Here is a 14,296-nt window from a genome sequence, read left to right as displayed (position 1 = left end):
AGAAAAAGTTTTGGGTGCTTGAGACACATTTTAGAAAAAAATCATCAATAAGTGACGTTTTTGTTTCCATTTTTCTAAACATAAAAACTTGGAAAACTTAATTAACAACTGTCTCGGATTTTGACTCTTCCAAAATCAAAACCAACAACTAACCTAAAAAATGCCATGAGAACGTTTAAACACGCATGCGCAAAATTCGAATTGAAATTTGTTGTGAATGGTTAATTTCGTGCCGACTTTAACGTCAAAGTGCCACTCGGCCAGCGAATTGATTTCGAATGTAGCTTAACTCCTTCAAGGCGAGCTAACTCATTTTTAATAGCAGTATTAGAAAGCAGGGGATTGCGTCGTGCAATTAGGGATATTTGACGGTCTTGCACAGCAGTAGTAACTCTCTTTCTACCTCTTCCAGGCCGGTCTGTAACCTCGTTTGTCTTCCTGGTTTTTTTTAATATTCGCGAAACATTTTTTTTAACATTTTTTTTAACATTCGCTTTAGTTAACTCCTACAATTTCCGATATTGCAACTTGCCGGTAGCCCTGTAGACTGTATTAAACTAAGAAATAATGTTTCTAGGCATTTTAAAGCCCAAATAATGGTCAACTTTCTTCAGAAACCCAAGAGACCACACATCGAAATGTGCAAGAATTTGTAAAAATATTGGGTCTGAACGATAAACATTCTTTACCATATCCATTTTAACAAAAAATCGTTTATTACAGATTATCAAAGCTATGTATAAAAAAAGATTCTTTAAATTCCTTTCCGTATATTTTTAAACGATATATGCAATAATTTTGGCCATATGTTTAGATTTTTAGATGTTGTTGAAGAAATATATTAAAAGTTCATCTAGGTTAGGTTAAATTGTTTCAATGTGATAAAATTCGATATCGCTCTACTCTCGCCCTATTCACCTTCTTATTTATTCACTTCTTCTTCTCTTCTTCTTCTTCTTCGTTTTTTTCTCTCTACAGCGATTGAACTTTACGGAGTAACGTCACTTAGCCAGTGACAGATCGTGGAGTCGTTCAAGATATACACCGGTAGCGCTCCTATCTGAAATCGACCGCGAGCAATTTGTGATCTTGTTAAACAAATTGAACTAGAACACAATCTAGATAGCTGTTCGCATACCGACTTTGCCCGACGTAAAAATCCGCCGTCTAACATTATCTGTTATTCTGGGAAGTATTCGGAAGCGTACTAAGCAAGTCTTTTAGGAAAAATATCCGAAATCTGCTTTTTATCTAAATATACAGTGTGTACAAAAAAATTATCTCCAAGTGTGAGCTTTTAATTTTAATAGGAAGGTCCTTCGCCTTTCATTTTTCCATATTATTAGAGAGAAAAATCCATTTCTCGGTATCTACTATTTGGAAAAAATATCTCGTCTCATGTATTTGTAGAAAATTGAATTCTCTACAAAAAACGTCTCTTACAATTTTTTTGTAAACCTCACCGTTTTTACTAAAGGTTGAAATTGAAGTTGTCGATTTTCGAAAGCAATCAGTACATGTATATATTATTACGTATATTTTTCATTTTATTGATTTTATGGAAAGCACTGTTCATTAAAATGTTGTATTCTATGTTGTAGGGCTTGTTTTTCTCTACAGTTTCCTGTCTCACAATGTACCGTTTGTGTCGGGGAAGGGTTCATAGTTTAATAGTTGTCAATTTTCGAAAGAAATCAGTACATATATAAATGTATATTATTTCGTATATTTGTTATTTTATTGATTTTATGAAAAGCACTGTTTTCATTAAAATGTTGTATCCTATATTATAGGGCTTGTTTCTCTCTACAATTCCCTGTCTCACAATGTGCCGTTTGTGTCGGGGACGGGATCATAATTTCATAGTTGTCGATTTTCGAAAGAAATCAGTACATGTATATTATTTCGTATATTTTTCATTATATTGATTTTATGGGAAGTACTGTTTATTAAAATGTTGTATCCTATGTTATAGGGCTTGTTTCTCTCTGCAATTTCCTGTCTCACAAAGTACCGTTTGTGTCGGGGAAGGGACCATAATTTCATTGTTGTCGATTTTCGAAAGAAATCAGTACATGTATATTATTTCGTATATTTTTCATTTTATTGATTTTATGGAAAGCACTGTTCATTAAAATGTTGTATGCTATATTATAGGGCTTGTTTCTTTCTACAATTTCCTGTTTCACCATGTACCGTTTGTGTCCGGGAAGGGTCCATAGTTTCATAGTTGTCGATTTTCGAAAGAAATCAGTACATGTATATTATTTCGTATATTTTTCATTTTATTGATTTTATGGAAAGCACTGTTCATTAGAATGTTGTATCCTGCGTTATAGGGCTTGTTTCTCTCTACAATTTAAATCTTTAATTTTTTTTAATTTTTAAAATGAAGATATTCATCGTCAATGCACAATAATTTTAACAGTTTTTGATTAATAATTCCAATTTATTTTATGAGCTTGGGGAAAATTTGTACAAATTTGAGTTTCCATGAACAAAGAAATGCTTTTTTTAGTCCGAAGCATGTTTGGGTGCATTGAAACAAAAAATTATCGCATTTTTTCTAACTTGAGTCAATGTTCATCAAAATTTCACACCTCTACTTTTCAACCAATAACATGCTTTAATGTTGACTAGTTACCATGGCAACTGAAAAAATTTCCGGAAATTTTTTCGAGGCGCCACGAAACTTTAGTGGAAATTTTTTGACAGTTGAAAAGGTAAACATAAGATCTACAATCATAATGTGAATGAACTACAATGTCTATATATTGAAATATTACCCATTTGAGTTTTAGCATTTGATGTAACTAATTAAAAATATAATAATATTTGTTAATATTATTAACAAATTGAAATTATTTTAAAATGTCATGTTGGATTAATATTTTTTTTTTCAAATTTAGGTGTGAAATTTTCACTTATAATATCACAAGAGCTTAAATTATTTTCGGAAATTTTTTTGAGGGCACGAATATTTTGAAAATTATCCCGAGTCGAAGACGAGGGATAATTTTCCTAAAATATTCGTGCCCGAAAGAAAATTTCCAGGAATAATTTAAGCTTGCGTGGTATTCGAAAAAATTTCCGGAAATGTTTTCAGTTGCCATGGTAACTAGTCAACATTAAAGCATGTTATTGGTTGAAAAGTAGAGGTGTGAAATTTTCTTACCGAATACCACGCAAGCTTAAATTATTCCTGGAAATTTTCTTTCGGGCACGAATATTTTAGGAAAATTATCCCTCGTCTTCGACTCGGGATAATTTTCAAAATATTCGTGCCCTCAAAAAAATTTCCGAAAATAATTTAAGCTCTTGTGATATTATAAGTGAAAAAATCGAAATAAACATTAAATTTCTACACCCTGTATCTCCGAAACTAAGAATTTTAGGAAATAAATTTATACGAACTTTTTTACTTATTTTTTCTGTAGAATATGCTGCCGAAGTTTCCTGAATACAATTCGGACCACTCTGTAGAGAAAATACTTGATTTGTCTGGTACACGGTATACACACTGTATATTCTATTGCGGTTTTCATTTAAATTAATTTTAACGGATATCCTGCCTTGCTCTTGACATCATTCTATTTGTAAACAATACGTAAACGTTGTCAGAATATCATTATCATCTCAAACCTATAAATAGGCATTAAAATAATATGCATGCTATTATTAATGAGGTAATTACATAATGTTTTAATTAGGTTCATTCATTACCGCTACTTTATTTTTGTTGTAAAGCCTGAACATCGGTTGTTATCAAACTAAAGGAGGTAATTTGTCAAGAAAGTTGATTTTTTAACGTTTTTTTAATGAAAGAAAAGATAAAATTCGCCATTGTTTCCATCCAGTAGTAGATAAGCCGCCTCGTAGAGGCGCTGTATCGCAAATCTTATTGTTTCTAGGATTCTTGTTATGATACTGTTCCATACAGGTGAGATTCTGGTATTTTCTTCGTTATTTTGGATTTATTACAGTCACATATGTGAGAAAGAAAATGACTTTTGTAAGTTTATACCCTGAGTCTATCTATATATTTTTTCAGTTTAAAATACATGATGAAGAGATTTTAAAAAAAGCTTGTTATTTTAACACTGTTTACAATATATTCAAACTTGTGAACAAACAATTTCTTTAATTTTCAACATATTAACAAGAACGGACACAAAAATAAAGTAAAACGCATTTTTTTAGGAATTTTTGACAACAGAAATATAACTTAGAGGCTAAGAAACCCATAGCAATTAAAAACATATATATTTTATAATTTTACTGTATTATTAAAAGTACAAACAAATGAAATGTGAAACTAAAGTAGTAAACATAAATTATCTTCAACAAAATTGCAAACCTGGAATGTACATTACTTTTTCAAATACAGTTCATACTAATATAGGATCTGCATTTGCCGCACATGGATCGTGCACATTTGACTCATATTGATTTATATATATAAATTCGGGTCAGAACGTCCTACGACGTTGTCCGATGCCTAACTTCCACCCTGTGCGATTTTCCCATTGATCTTCGGTCAGATTTTTCTCGCTCATCGACCTTCTTATTCCTTCCATCCATGTTTTCTTGGGACGTCCTCTCTTTCGTTTACTAGGTGGTATCCAATGAATGACTTGTTTTGGAATTCTTTCATTGTGCATTCTCTGAACGTGGCCGTACCATATTAATTGTTTTTGTTCTATATCATTTACTATTGTTCCTTCTGTTCCCATCTGTTGTCTAATGTCTTCATTTCTGATCTTATCCCTCCATGAAATTCTCATTGCTCTTCTAATCGCGTCCATTTCTGTTGTCTCTAATTTCCGTTTATTCCTTTCAGTCAGTCGCCATGTTTCACATCCATAGAGTAATATGCTTTTAACCAGTGTCTCGTATATATTATATTTCCTGTTTTTTGTAATGTCAGTGCTCCATAGAATGCCATTTATGCATCTGATAACTCTTCGTGCCTGTATTACTCTGTTGTTTATCCCTCTATCGTCCGTTCCATCTCCTGTAAATATCGATCCCAGGTACCTGTAATCTTCACATGCCCTAATTTCCATATTATTGTCTAAAATAATATTTTCTGTATTAGCTCCAATTGGAAGGTATTTTGTTTTTTCTGTATTTACTGTGAGACCCTATTTAGCATATTCTTCAATTATTTTCCGCACCATATATTCCATGTCATCTTTGTCGTTTGCAATTATGGCCTGGTCGTCTGCAAATTGCAAGGTGTATAGGCATATGTCATTTAGTTCTATACCCATTCCGTTACATTTTCTTTTCCATAGATGTAAGGCCTTGGCAATATAAATTTTAAATAATGTTGGGGATATACAGCAACCCTGTCGGAGCCCTTTAGTGATAGAAATTTCCTCTGAGAGACCGTTGACCGTTTTTATTTGTGATTTTCCTCCATGGTAAAGATTTTGTACAGCTTTTATCAGAGCTGCGTTAATTCTTGATTCGTGCAATACTTCCCATAGTTTTATTATTGGCACTGTATCATATGCTTTTTGTAGATCGATGAATGTTATATGAACTTCCTGGTTCATTGCAGATTTCTTCTCGATGATCTGTTTCAATGCAAAGATATTATCTGTACATGATCTTCCGCTTCTGAAACCATTCTGCTCTTCTTCTTCGTAGCTGGAGTATTCCTTTTCAATTAAGTTCCTCAGTATCCTTTCATAGAGGCGACTCATAGTGCTTACGACCGAAATTCCCCTGTAGTTATTGGGATCCTTCCTCATGAGCCCTTTTTATATATAGGAGATATATGCTTTTTTCCACTGTTCAGGTACTGGATGACCATTTAAGCACTGGTTAACTATGTTTGTTAACATTCTAAACAGTTTTTTGCTTCCAGATTTTATGAGTTCGGCATATACTCCCTCTGGGCCACATGCTCTTCCATTCTTTAAAGACATTATAGCAGTCTTTATTTTGTTGGTATCCATTTCCTCTCCTTCAATGTTTATTTCTGGCTGTGGCGGTTCTTGATACTCAGGTCTGTTCTCTGACAACAATTTGGAATAATATTTCACCCATTCTTTGTTGGTTATTATTTCTATAGGGGCTGACTCATGTTTTTCAGTTGTTGTTGTTTTTATAAATCTCCATACTTCCGTATTCCTTCTTCCGCCTATATACGTATTAAAAATGAAAGTTTCCATCTGTCAATTATACGAGGGAAAACAAAGTGTTGATATTTTGGTAAAAGTTTGAAACACCCTGTAGAATATGCTAACAAAGCAAGGAATTTAAAAATAATTTTATCATCTAGGTACGTCTTTTCTCGATAGTTTGTTTTTGGTTCATCTCTATCGCTTTATTTTTATTGGAGATATTCGTTTTTGCATAAGACAGTAACAATTTACAGCAATTTTAGCAATGATTTTGGATCCTCATAGCCACACTTATGAAATAGTGTTTATTGTTTTTGTAATGTCACTGTCATTTAAGTCATATTATTATTGTTTATCAACGTTTACTCTAGTAGAGATGGTTTTAATTTCTCAAGTATCGGCTATTGTTGCTTTAATTGGTCATGCTAGAGATTAACTTTTGGACTTAAAACGTGGGCGTGGCAAGATCTAGCCAACCGAGTCAGAGCCCACCGAGCGTAACAGTTAGATTTCCGCCACTAGAGTAGTAGGAACAAAGAACTTGAAGAAATTGGACCGTTGTCTCTGTTCATACTATCTTTACATTTATTAATTCTGATGCTTTCATATGCATCTAATTGCCTGTAATTTGAGACTTGTTTAATTAATTTTAAATTATGAAGATCTATACAATGTTCTTTATCAACAATATGTTTGGCAACGCAAGATTTATCCGGTCTACCATATCTTATCTGAGCTAAATGTTCTTTAAATGCAGTTAATATTGATCTTCTAGTTTGCTCAACATATTTCCGATTACAATCTTTACAAGAAATTTCATAAATACCCGACCATTCCAGTGGAGGTGTTTTATCCTTTGGATTACCTAATAATTGTTGTAATTTATTATTAGCATTATACACAAGTTTATAATTGACATTCTTAAAAATTCCTTTTAGACCACGGGATAACTCTCTATCCAACGGTATTGAAAAATATTTCGACGTATCTTCATCCACTTGAAAAGTAGAATTTTCAGAAATCATTAACTTATACCTACGTTTTCTAATTATTTTATCAACTAGTGAAGGAGAATATCCACTACACTCCTAATGTAATCTCTTTCTATTTCATATTATCTTTCGTTGGTAAGTGGAAAATTAAGTAATCTCTGAACTAAGAAATTTGAACTAGCCATTTTATGTTCAACACTATGATATGATTCATTAGGAATATATTTGCGTGTAGTGGTATTTTTCATCAAAATCGTGGTGGAAAAATCATCAAAATCGGACCACTAGAACAAAATACCGTATGATCGAAAAAAAAACGGCGTCCAGTTGGCTGGGAAATGAGCCTCAATGACATTTCCCATATAAATTTACATATAAAATGACAGCGATCTTCATTCCATAGCCATCGCTGACGCCGTTTTTTCTCGATCATACGGTATATTAAACTTTAAAATACATGAAAATTTTAAGGGACCTGTTTTTCGTGCATGTGAGTGTATATGTTCTTATGTTAACATTTTTTTTTTACTTTTTCTTCAGGTTTCGTTTTTGGCATTTTGGAGAATGGAGAGAAATAGTAGTAGACGACAAACTCCCAACTCACAAAGGACGCTTAGTGTATTTGCATTGTTCAAACTCCACTCAGTTTTGGGCAGCCCTATTGGAAAAAGCTTATGCCAAGTAAATTAATTTCTTTTTTTTTATCTCTAAAGGGGCGACCAGACCGGATGAGCGAGCAGGAGCGAGCAAGAATTCGGGTATGTTCTATGGGAACGCTTAACTGGTGTGGACGGCTCTGCGAGCGAGCGAATGATTACTTGCTCGCGCTCGACGCTGTCCCACGCCGTGTCGGTACATCAAAGAAAATTCACGCACGTTCGGTTTGGACGGGATTTTGTTTAACACTTTGCTCGCGATCGAATATCAAAAATGGAATGGCCGAATGAAGTTGTTTTAGAACTAATAGAGGAGTACAAAAATCGCCAAAACCCGTAAGGTTATAGCTAGCCTTTCTCTAGGTGAAATTGCTTTTCGGTAATTGGTGTCACTTTTCATTAGTTTCATGTCAATTAAATCTAATAAGGTATTAAAATCTGTAAGTGTTCTTAAATTTTCCCGAATCTTCTGTTTCAACATCTTTTAGTAAATTGTTACCACCATGAGAAATTCAATTTATAAAAAGAGTTATGTTCCACCATCTCCTCTGCAGTCGTTTTCTCTTTTGACGTTTCAACAATTTATAAAATACAATGAAAGACGCACAAGCAATAATTTTTCCGACATTATGAACATGAAGTGTCACACACCGATCAACAACGAACATACAAATAATCGCTAGGTCTGGACCTTTGAATAAGAAGACTAAGGAAGGAGCATAATGCTATTCATGTATTCATGCATGGTGGGCGGAAAAAGCGCCATAAAAGCACTCTAGGGTGGGGATCCTTGACAGTTCTGTTTGACGATTCATTTGACACATTTGAATATGATTTGAAATTTTGTGGATTTGTCAGTCTTTACTGAGCTTATTTTATGTTATTTATTATTTATTCTACTACTGATAGTTGTATAAAGGTAGTAAATCTAGATGGAAATTGTGGCAGCACTTAAATTAACAGTGACACTATCGCTATTTATCGAAAAAGACTCTAAAATAGTTGGTTGTGTAGCGTGCGGTAGTAGTATCTCGGCAAAAATTGAGTGAAATAATGGAACAACTTTTCGCTAGTAAGTGACTATATAATATACATACGTGTAGTAAACCGATCATTTATGAAATTCACTTAAATTAACTAAATTATATATTTTTCTTGCATTTTAGCTTTTATTTATTACTTGTCAAAGATTAGATGTCAAAGAATTTAGATACGTTAATTTGACTTACCTGCTTCAGTAGCGTATCGGATGTTTGTGGTAATAAATACTTATTATAACTTATCTATTTTTATTAGAATTATATATTTTTATAACAATTTTAATAACTACCAACATTTATTCACAACGTAAAATAAAACAACAAATTATTGAGTCTACCCCACGTCTACCCTACATCATAGTTTTACATTTTTTAAATAAAATTAGAACGGCACTGATAAACCGGAATTTAAATCGGCCATATTTGAGGCCCATCGCGGTGTACCTAAGATTTTTGATATGCTCCTTCCTTAGTCTTCTTATTCAAAGGTCTGGACGGAAGCCGATCATGTGCTCGAGAGCAGCAGAAATCACGAGTGAATTTGAATAAATGTTTGCTCGCGCTCGTTACTGCTCGCTCATCTGGTCTGGACGCCCCTTAATACTTACATTTAAATGTATTAAAAAAAAGTTCCAAAGAGTGGTCATAAATAATAACGTACGGTGGGTTCGTTTTTGGAAAACAAGCTGAGTAGTTTTTTGTCTATATTTCATACCAATTAAACTTTTAGTTACGTAATCGAGGGCGCGATTTTTAAATTCATTGTTGCCAACCATGGACATATTCGGCGCCGTGCTGACTAACTGGAATTTAAATTTCGCGCTGGGGATTCAGGTGGTAGCTCTGCTGTAAAAAATGTCAAGTTGCCGCATTTATTTATTTATTTATTTCCTGACATTCGTTTTGGCACTTCAGTTTTGTTTTACGAGTCTTTGGTTTAAATCAGTAGTTCCCAAACTTATTTTTCTCGTGGACCACTTTCAAAATTTTACTGGTTTCGGTGGACCCCCTGCTGCTACATTTCTACCACATTCTTAAAGTCGCCAAAAAATAAAAATTGTGTCACTTCTGAGTTCTGTCCCTATATTCCGATATGTAAAATAAAAACGAAAAATGGTACATTTTATATCCACTTTATTTATTAAAAGAATAGAATTACAAGAAAAATATTAAGGTAATATAAGGTTCAGGTCATAATTTTAATTAATGGGAAGGATGTATCTGATGGGAGTGTCAGCAAACGATGATCAATGTTTGGCTTTATTTTTGTGAGAGCAATAACCGCAAATCCCCCAGCTCTGTGATGTTTAATTTGCTCTTTTTTTTGTTAAGAGGTTTGTAACGGCACTAAAACTCCTTTCGACAAGGTATGACGAGGGAAAAGCTATTAAAAATTTCCTTGCGATTTCCCACAGTCCAGGATATTTTTCGGGTATTTCTGCTTGCAGCCAAAATGTTGGGTAGCCTTTTCTAAATTTCACCTTCAGCTCCTCATTAGTGCTTAGCTCGAGCAGCTCCTCTTGTAATACAACATTGGCCACTTCCGTTTCATCAAATGGATTTATGATCCATGGTGGTATATCCATCGTCAGTATATCTTCAAACCTGGTTTTGAAGTCATCATGCAGAGCACTTAAATGTTGACTGTAGGTATGGATATCCTCATCAATACATTCTACCTGCGACAAGTTTGGAAATTGAGAGAATTCGCGCCGACTAATGTTTTGCTTCATAAATTTCAATTTCCCAAGAAAAGCCGAAATTATCCCCTTTGTTTTTATTAAATTCAGGCTGTCCCCTTGTAACTGCAAGTTAATATCATTAAATTTTTTAAACAAATCTGTCAAATACGCAATGTCTGCTTTGAATTTGATCAAGTTTTCTTTTAAATCTGGATCTCTACTTTCTAAGAACTCTAATATGGAATCGAAAACAGAGTAAAATCTCGTTAAGCATGCACCTTTCGACAACCAGCGTACTTCAGTATGTAAGAGCAGTCGTTGGAAGTCTTCATCATTTTCGTCGCACAATTGAGCAAATAAACGCGTATTCAATGCATTGCTTCTGATTTTGTTGACAGCTTTTATTACAAAATGAAGAGATTGGTTCAACCTGTCACTTAAATGTTTTGCCACAAGATGTTGTCGGTGGATTACGCAATGAATAGCTGTAAGTCCTGGTATAATTCTTTTGAGATGACTTATAAACCCACGATATCGCCCGACCATTGCAGGAGCTCCGTCTGTTGCCACTGAAATAATGTTTGTAAATGGGATCGATTTTTCCGTAAAAAAATTACTCAGGACATTAAATATTGATTCGCCTTTAGTGTCAGTCTCCAAAGTTCTGGCAAATAGCAATTCTTCGTGAATTTCTTCCTCAACAATAAATCGGACATATGCCAATAGTAATGCTTCATTACTGGGTAACGTTGACTCGTCCAGTTGTATAGAAAAATGAGTTTTTTGCAGATGATTGCACAAAAAGCTTTCGATATCAGAGCTCATTTCATCAATGCGTCTTTGTACAGTATTGTTACTTAATGGAATTCTTTTTAGTACGTCAAATGGAGATTTGTGCAAAACAGTTTTTAAAACCTCTTCAACAGCGGGTAAAATTAATTGTTCTCCGATAGTGTGCGGTTTTCCAGATTTTGCTATAAGTAATGAGATATTGTAAGATGCCCGCAAGCCATCATCGTTACTTTGAGATGTTGAAGCGAACATACTGTGCATGGTGGGTCTCTTTCCATATTTTTCTTTCAATGTTTGAAAATATTTTAAATCTTTACCTATTTTATCAGTATGACACCTTTTTAGATGATCTTCGAGCTTTGATGGTTTCATAGAGTCATTGCTCAAAACTTTGTTGCATAATAGGCACATGGGCAATTGTTTGTCTGCCTCTGATGGAACAAAACCATATTTCAAATAATCGATACTATATTGTCGACATTTTTTCTTTGCTGTAGCCATGTTTCGTGTCAGTTACCTTACCTGTAAAAAAAATGTTTTAGTAACCAAGTTTTTCTGAATATAGGTATCACACCGCAGCCTTTGTCAGCACGCGGAAATAGAATTACGGCTTGTAAAGGGACCAACTAATAAACCGCTGAGACAAATACAGACGTTTTCTACAAAACGGTATCAATTTTAAAGTACATAATTTACCACTAATTTTTAATAGTATAAATAAAAATTGGTGTACTCGGTATCGAATACTGATCATATTTGTGTAGGGAAAAATATAAAAGTCGAAATCCCAAAATTGTCCATAAAAACGATAACTAACATTTTATTAAATCAATGAGTTCACGCGCTCCGTGTATTTGCGTATTTTTGTCTGCGGCTTCATTGTTAAAACGTGACAAACTGGCATCGAAGTCCAAGCCCCGCCCTTTCCCGTCGCCCGCGCCGCTCGCTCTTTCGAAAAAGGAATAGTTTTGATAAAATAGTTACTTCCAAAACCAATTTAAAATGATTATGAAATTACTGTTTTATAAAATTAGTAGTTATTTGCAAGAAAAATTACAAAATTAATTGCTCTGCAATATTGCTTATTCGGCCTTTTTAGAGAGGCAGTGTTTCTCTCGTGAAAAACAATTGAATAAAACGTGCTGTGTTTGTCTTCAAATCCGAAAGAGGACAATTAAAATATCTATGTAAAGTTACTAAGTTACCTATCTATACAGGCCGTTGTGATCAACCGACTAGGTACACGTAAAACAAAATACTAAGTACTATAACAAAAAAGGTAGGTTACTTACTTTTCTCCGGCACTAGCAAACACAGATATAAATTTTCTCACAACTTTTTTCCAAATTCCGCCTTTTTTTCGAAATTCCAGGAAACAAATGAATGCGTTTGCCTTTGTGCATCAAGTATTTATGTGGTGATCAAGTTCATGTCTGAACAAGCATTAAGCATTGTCGGGCGGATAGCGCTTTGCAAGTCTGTACAACGAAATTGTACGTAATATCAACTGAATACCGCAAGTTTGGACAAGTAACAGTCGCTTGCCTTATTAAAATATTATCTGCTTAGATAGGTGCCAAAACAATGTAGGTAGGGCCCTTATAAAAATCTATGCTTACATTTTTGCTCTTTACTATCAAAAGCAGATAGAATTTTCAAATGGACCCCCCATTAACATCTTATGGACCCCCATTTTTTGTTCACGCCTACGTAGACCCCCAGCAAGTCTCCCGTGGACCCCTGGGGGTCCACCTGGACCACTTTGGGAATCACTGGTTTAAATAAATAGTGTTGTGATACTTTAAGCTTAAGAATGCTTACTAGCAGACCTTGCAATCGAACATTGTTTGTTCTTTTTAGAACCTCTTTTAGTGCGAAGTAGGTAAAAGATAGCTTAATAGTTATAAAAAATCATCAGCAACTTTAACAGAGTACTTTGAACGGAAAAGCATTAATAATGGCCCTTTATGTCCCTGAACGAGATAATTCTAGGAGTAAAGGCTAAGCTTGTGAGATGGAAAGAATATATCGAAACACTTTTTAATGATGACAGACCCTGTTCCCCACCACCGATAGATCACATACTGAATGAAAAGGCTCCAGCAATAACCAAAGACGAAGTTGTTCATGCAATAAAAGCGCAGAAAAGCGGAAAAGCTACCGGTCCCGATAAAATAAACGTTGAAATACTTTAAACTCATTGCAGATAACGAAAGTAGAAGTCTAGATTTGGTAACAGTATTATTTAACAAATTATATAGCTCAAACAAAATACCGTCAGATTGGCTTAAATCAACATTCGTAAACCCTGCTAAAGAAACCCAACGCCTCACAATGTGATGACTATCGGATGATAAAGTCTTATGTCCCATGTCCTCAAAACCTTTCTTAGAATCATCCACACTCGAATCTACAAGAAGTGCAGAAAATCAGATGGACAACACCCAGTTTGGCTTCAGAAACGGACTCGGAACGTGAAGCACTCTTCTCTCTCCCTTAAATGTAATGACACAGAGGTGTAGAGACATGAATGTGAATGTATTTGCATGCTTCATAGACTATCGTAAGGCGTTCGACTGTGTTAATCATCAGAAGATGATCAAAATTCTAAGAACAACGAACAACCGGAGTTGACGAACAAGACCTACGTTTCATATCGGAACTTTATTGGCATCAAACGGCGGTAGTTGAGACGAAGCAGTCAACATCGGAAGATATACAAATCAGACGGGGTGTTCGGCAGGGTTGCGTCTTGTCTCCGCTCCTCTTTAACCTGTACTCGGAGACTATATTTAGAGAAGCACTGGATCGAATCCAGGGCGGAATCAAGTTCAATAGAATCCCAATAAACAATATCAGATATGCCGATGATACGGTTATAATAGCCAACGATATACAAGAACTGCAAAGCATTATAGATTCCGTAGTCCACTATAGTGAGATGTTTGGACTGCATCTCAATGTCTCCAAGACCAAACTATTGGTCTTTTCTAAGACTCC

At 34.5% G+C, this 14,296-nt stretch overlaps 1 protein-coding gene across 3 annotated transcripts in view; it reads left to right on the top strand.

Moving 5' to 3' along the window:
- Window positions 1–14,296, top strand: part of LOC115885075 (calpain-11-like) — a 107,946-nt gene that overhangs the window by 80,088 nt on the left and 13,562 nt on the right. For all 3 annotated transcript variants that reach the window (XM_030903839.1, XM_030903840.1, XM_030903842.1), the window contains exon 5: window positions 7,667–7,807. In XM_030903839.1, coding sequence (XP_030759699.1) covers window positions 7,667–7,807 — 141 coding nt within the window. The remainder of the gene's footprint in view (window positions 1–7,666; window positions 7,808–14,296) is intronic.

Source organism: Sitophilus oryzae, unplaced genomic scaffold, assembly GCF_002938485.1.
Source record: "Sitophilus oryzae breed Bouriz unplaced genomic scaffold, Soryzae_2.0 scaffold_360_pilon_pilon, whole genome shotgun sequence".
In the NCBI taxonomy this organism is placed as follows: Eukaryota; Metazoa; Arthropoda; class Insecta; order Coleoptera; family Curculionidae; genus Sitophilus; species Sitophilus oryzae.
This window is presented reverse-complemented; position numbering and strand designations above follow the sequence as displayed.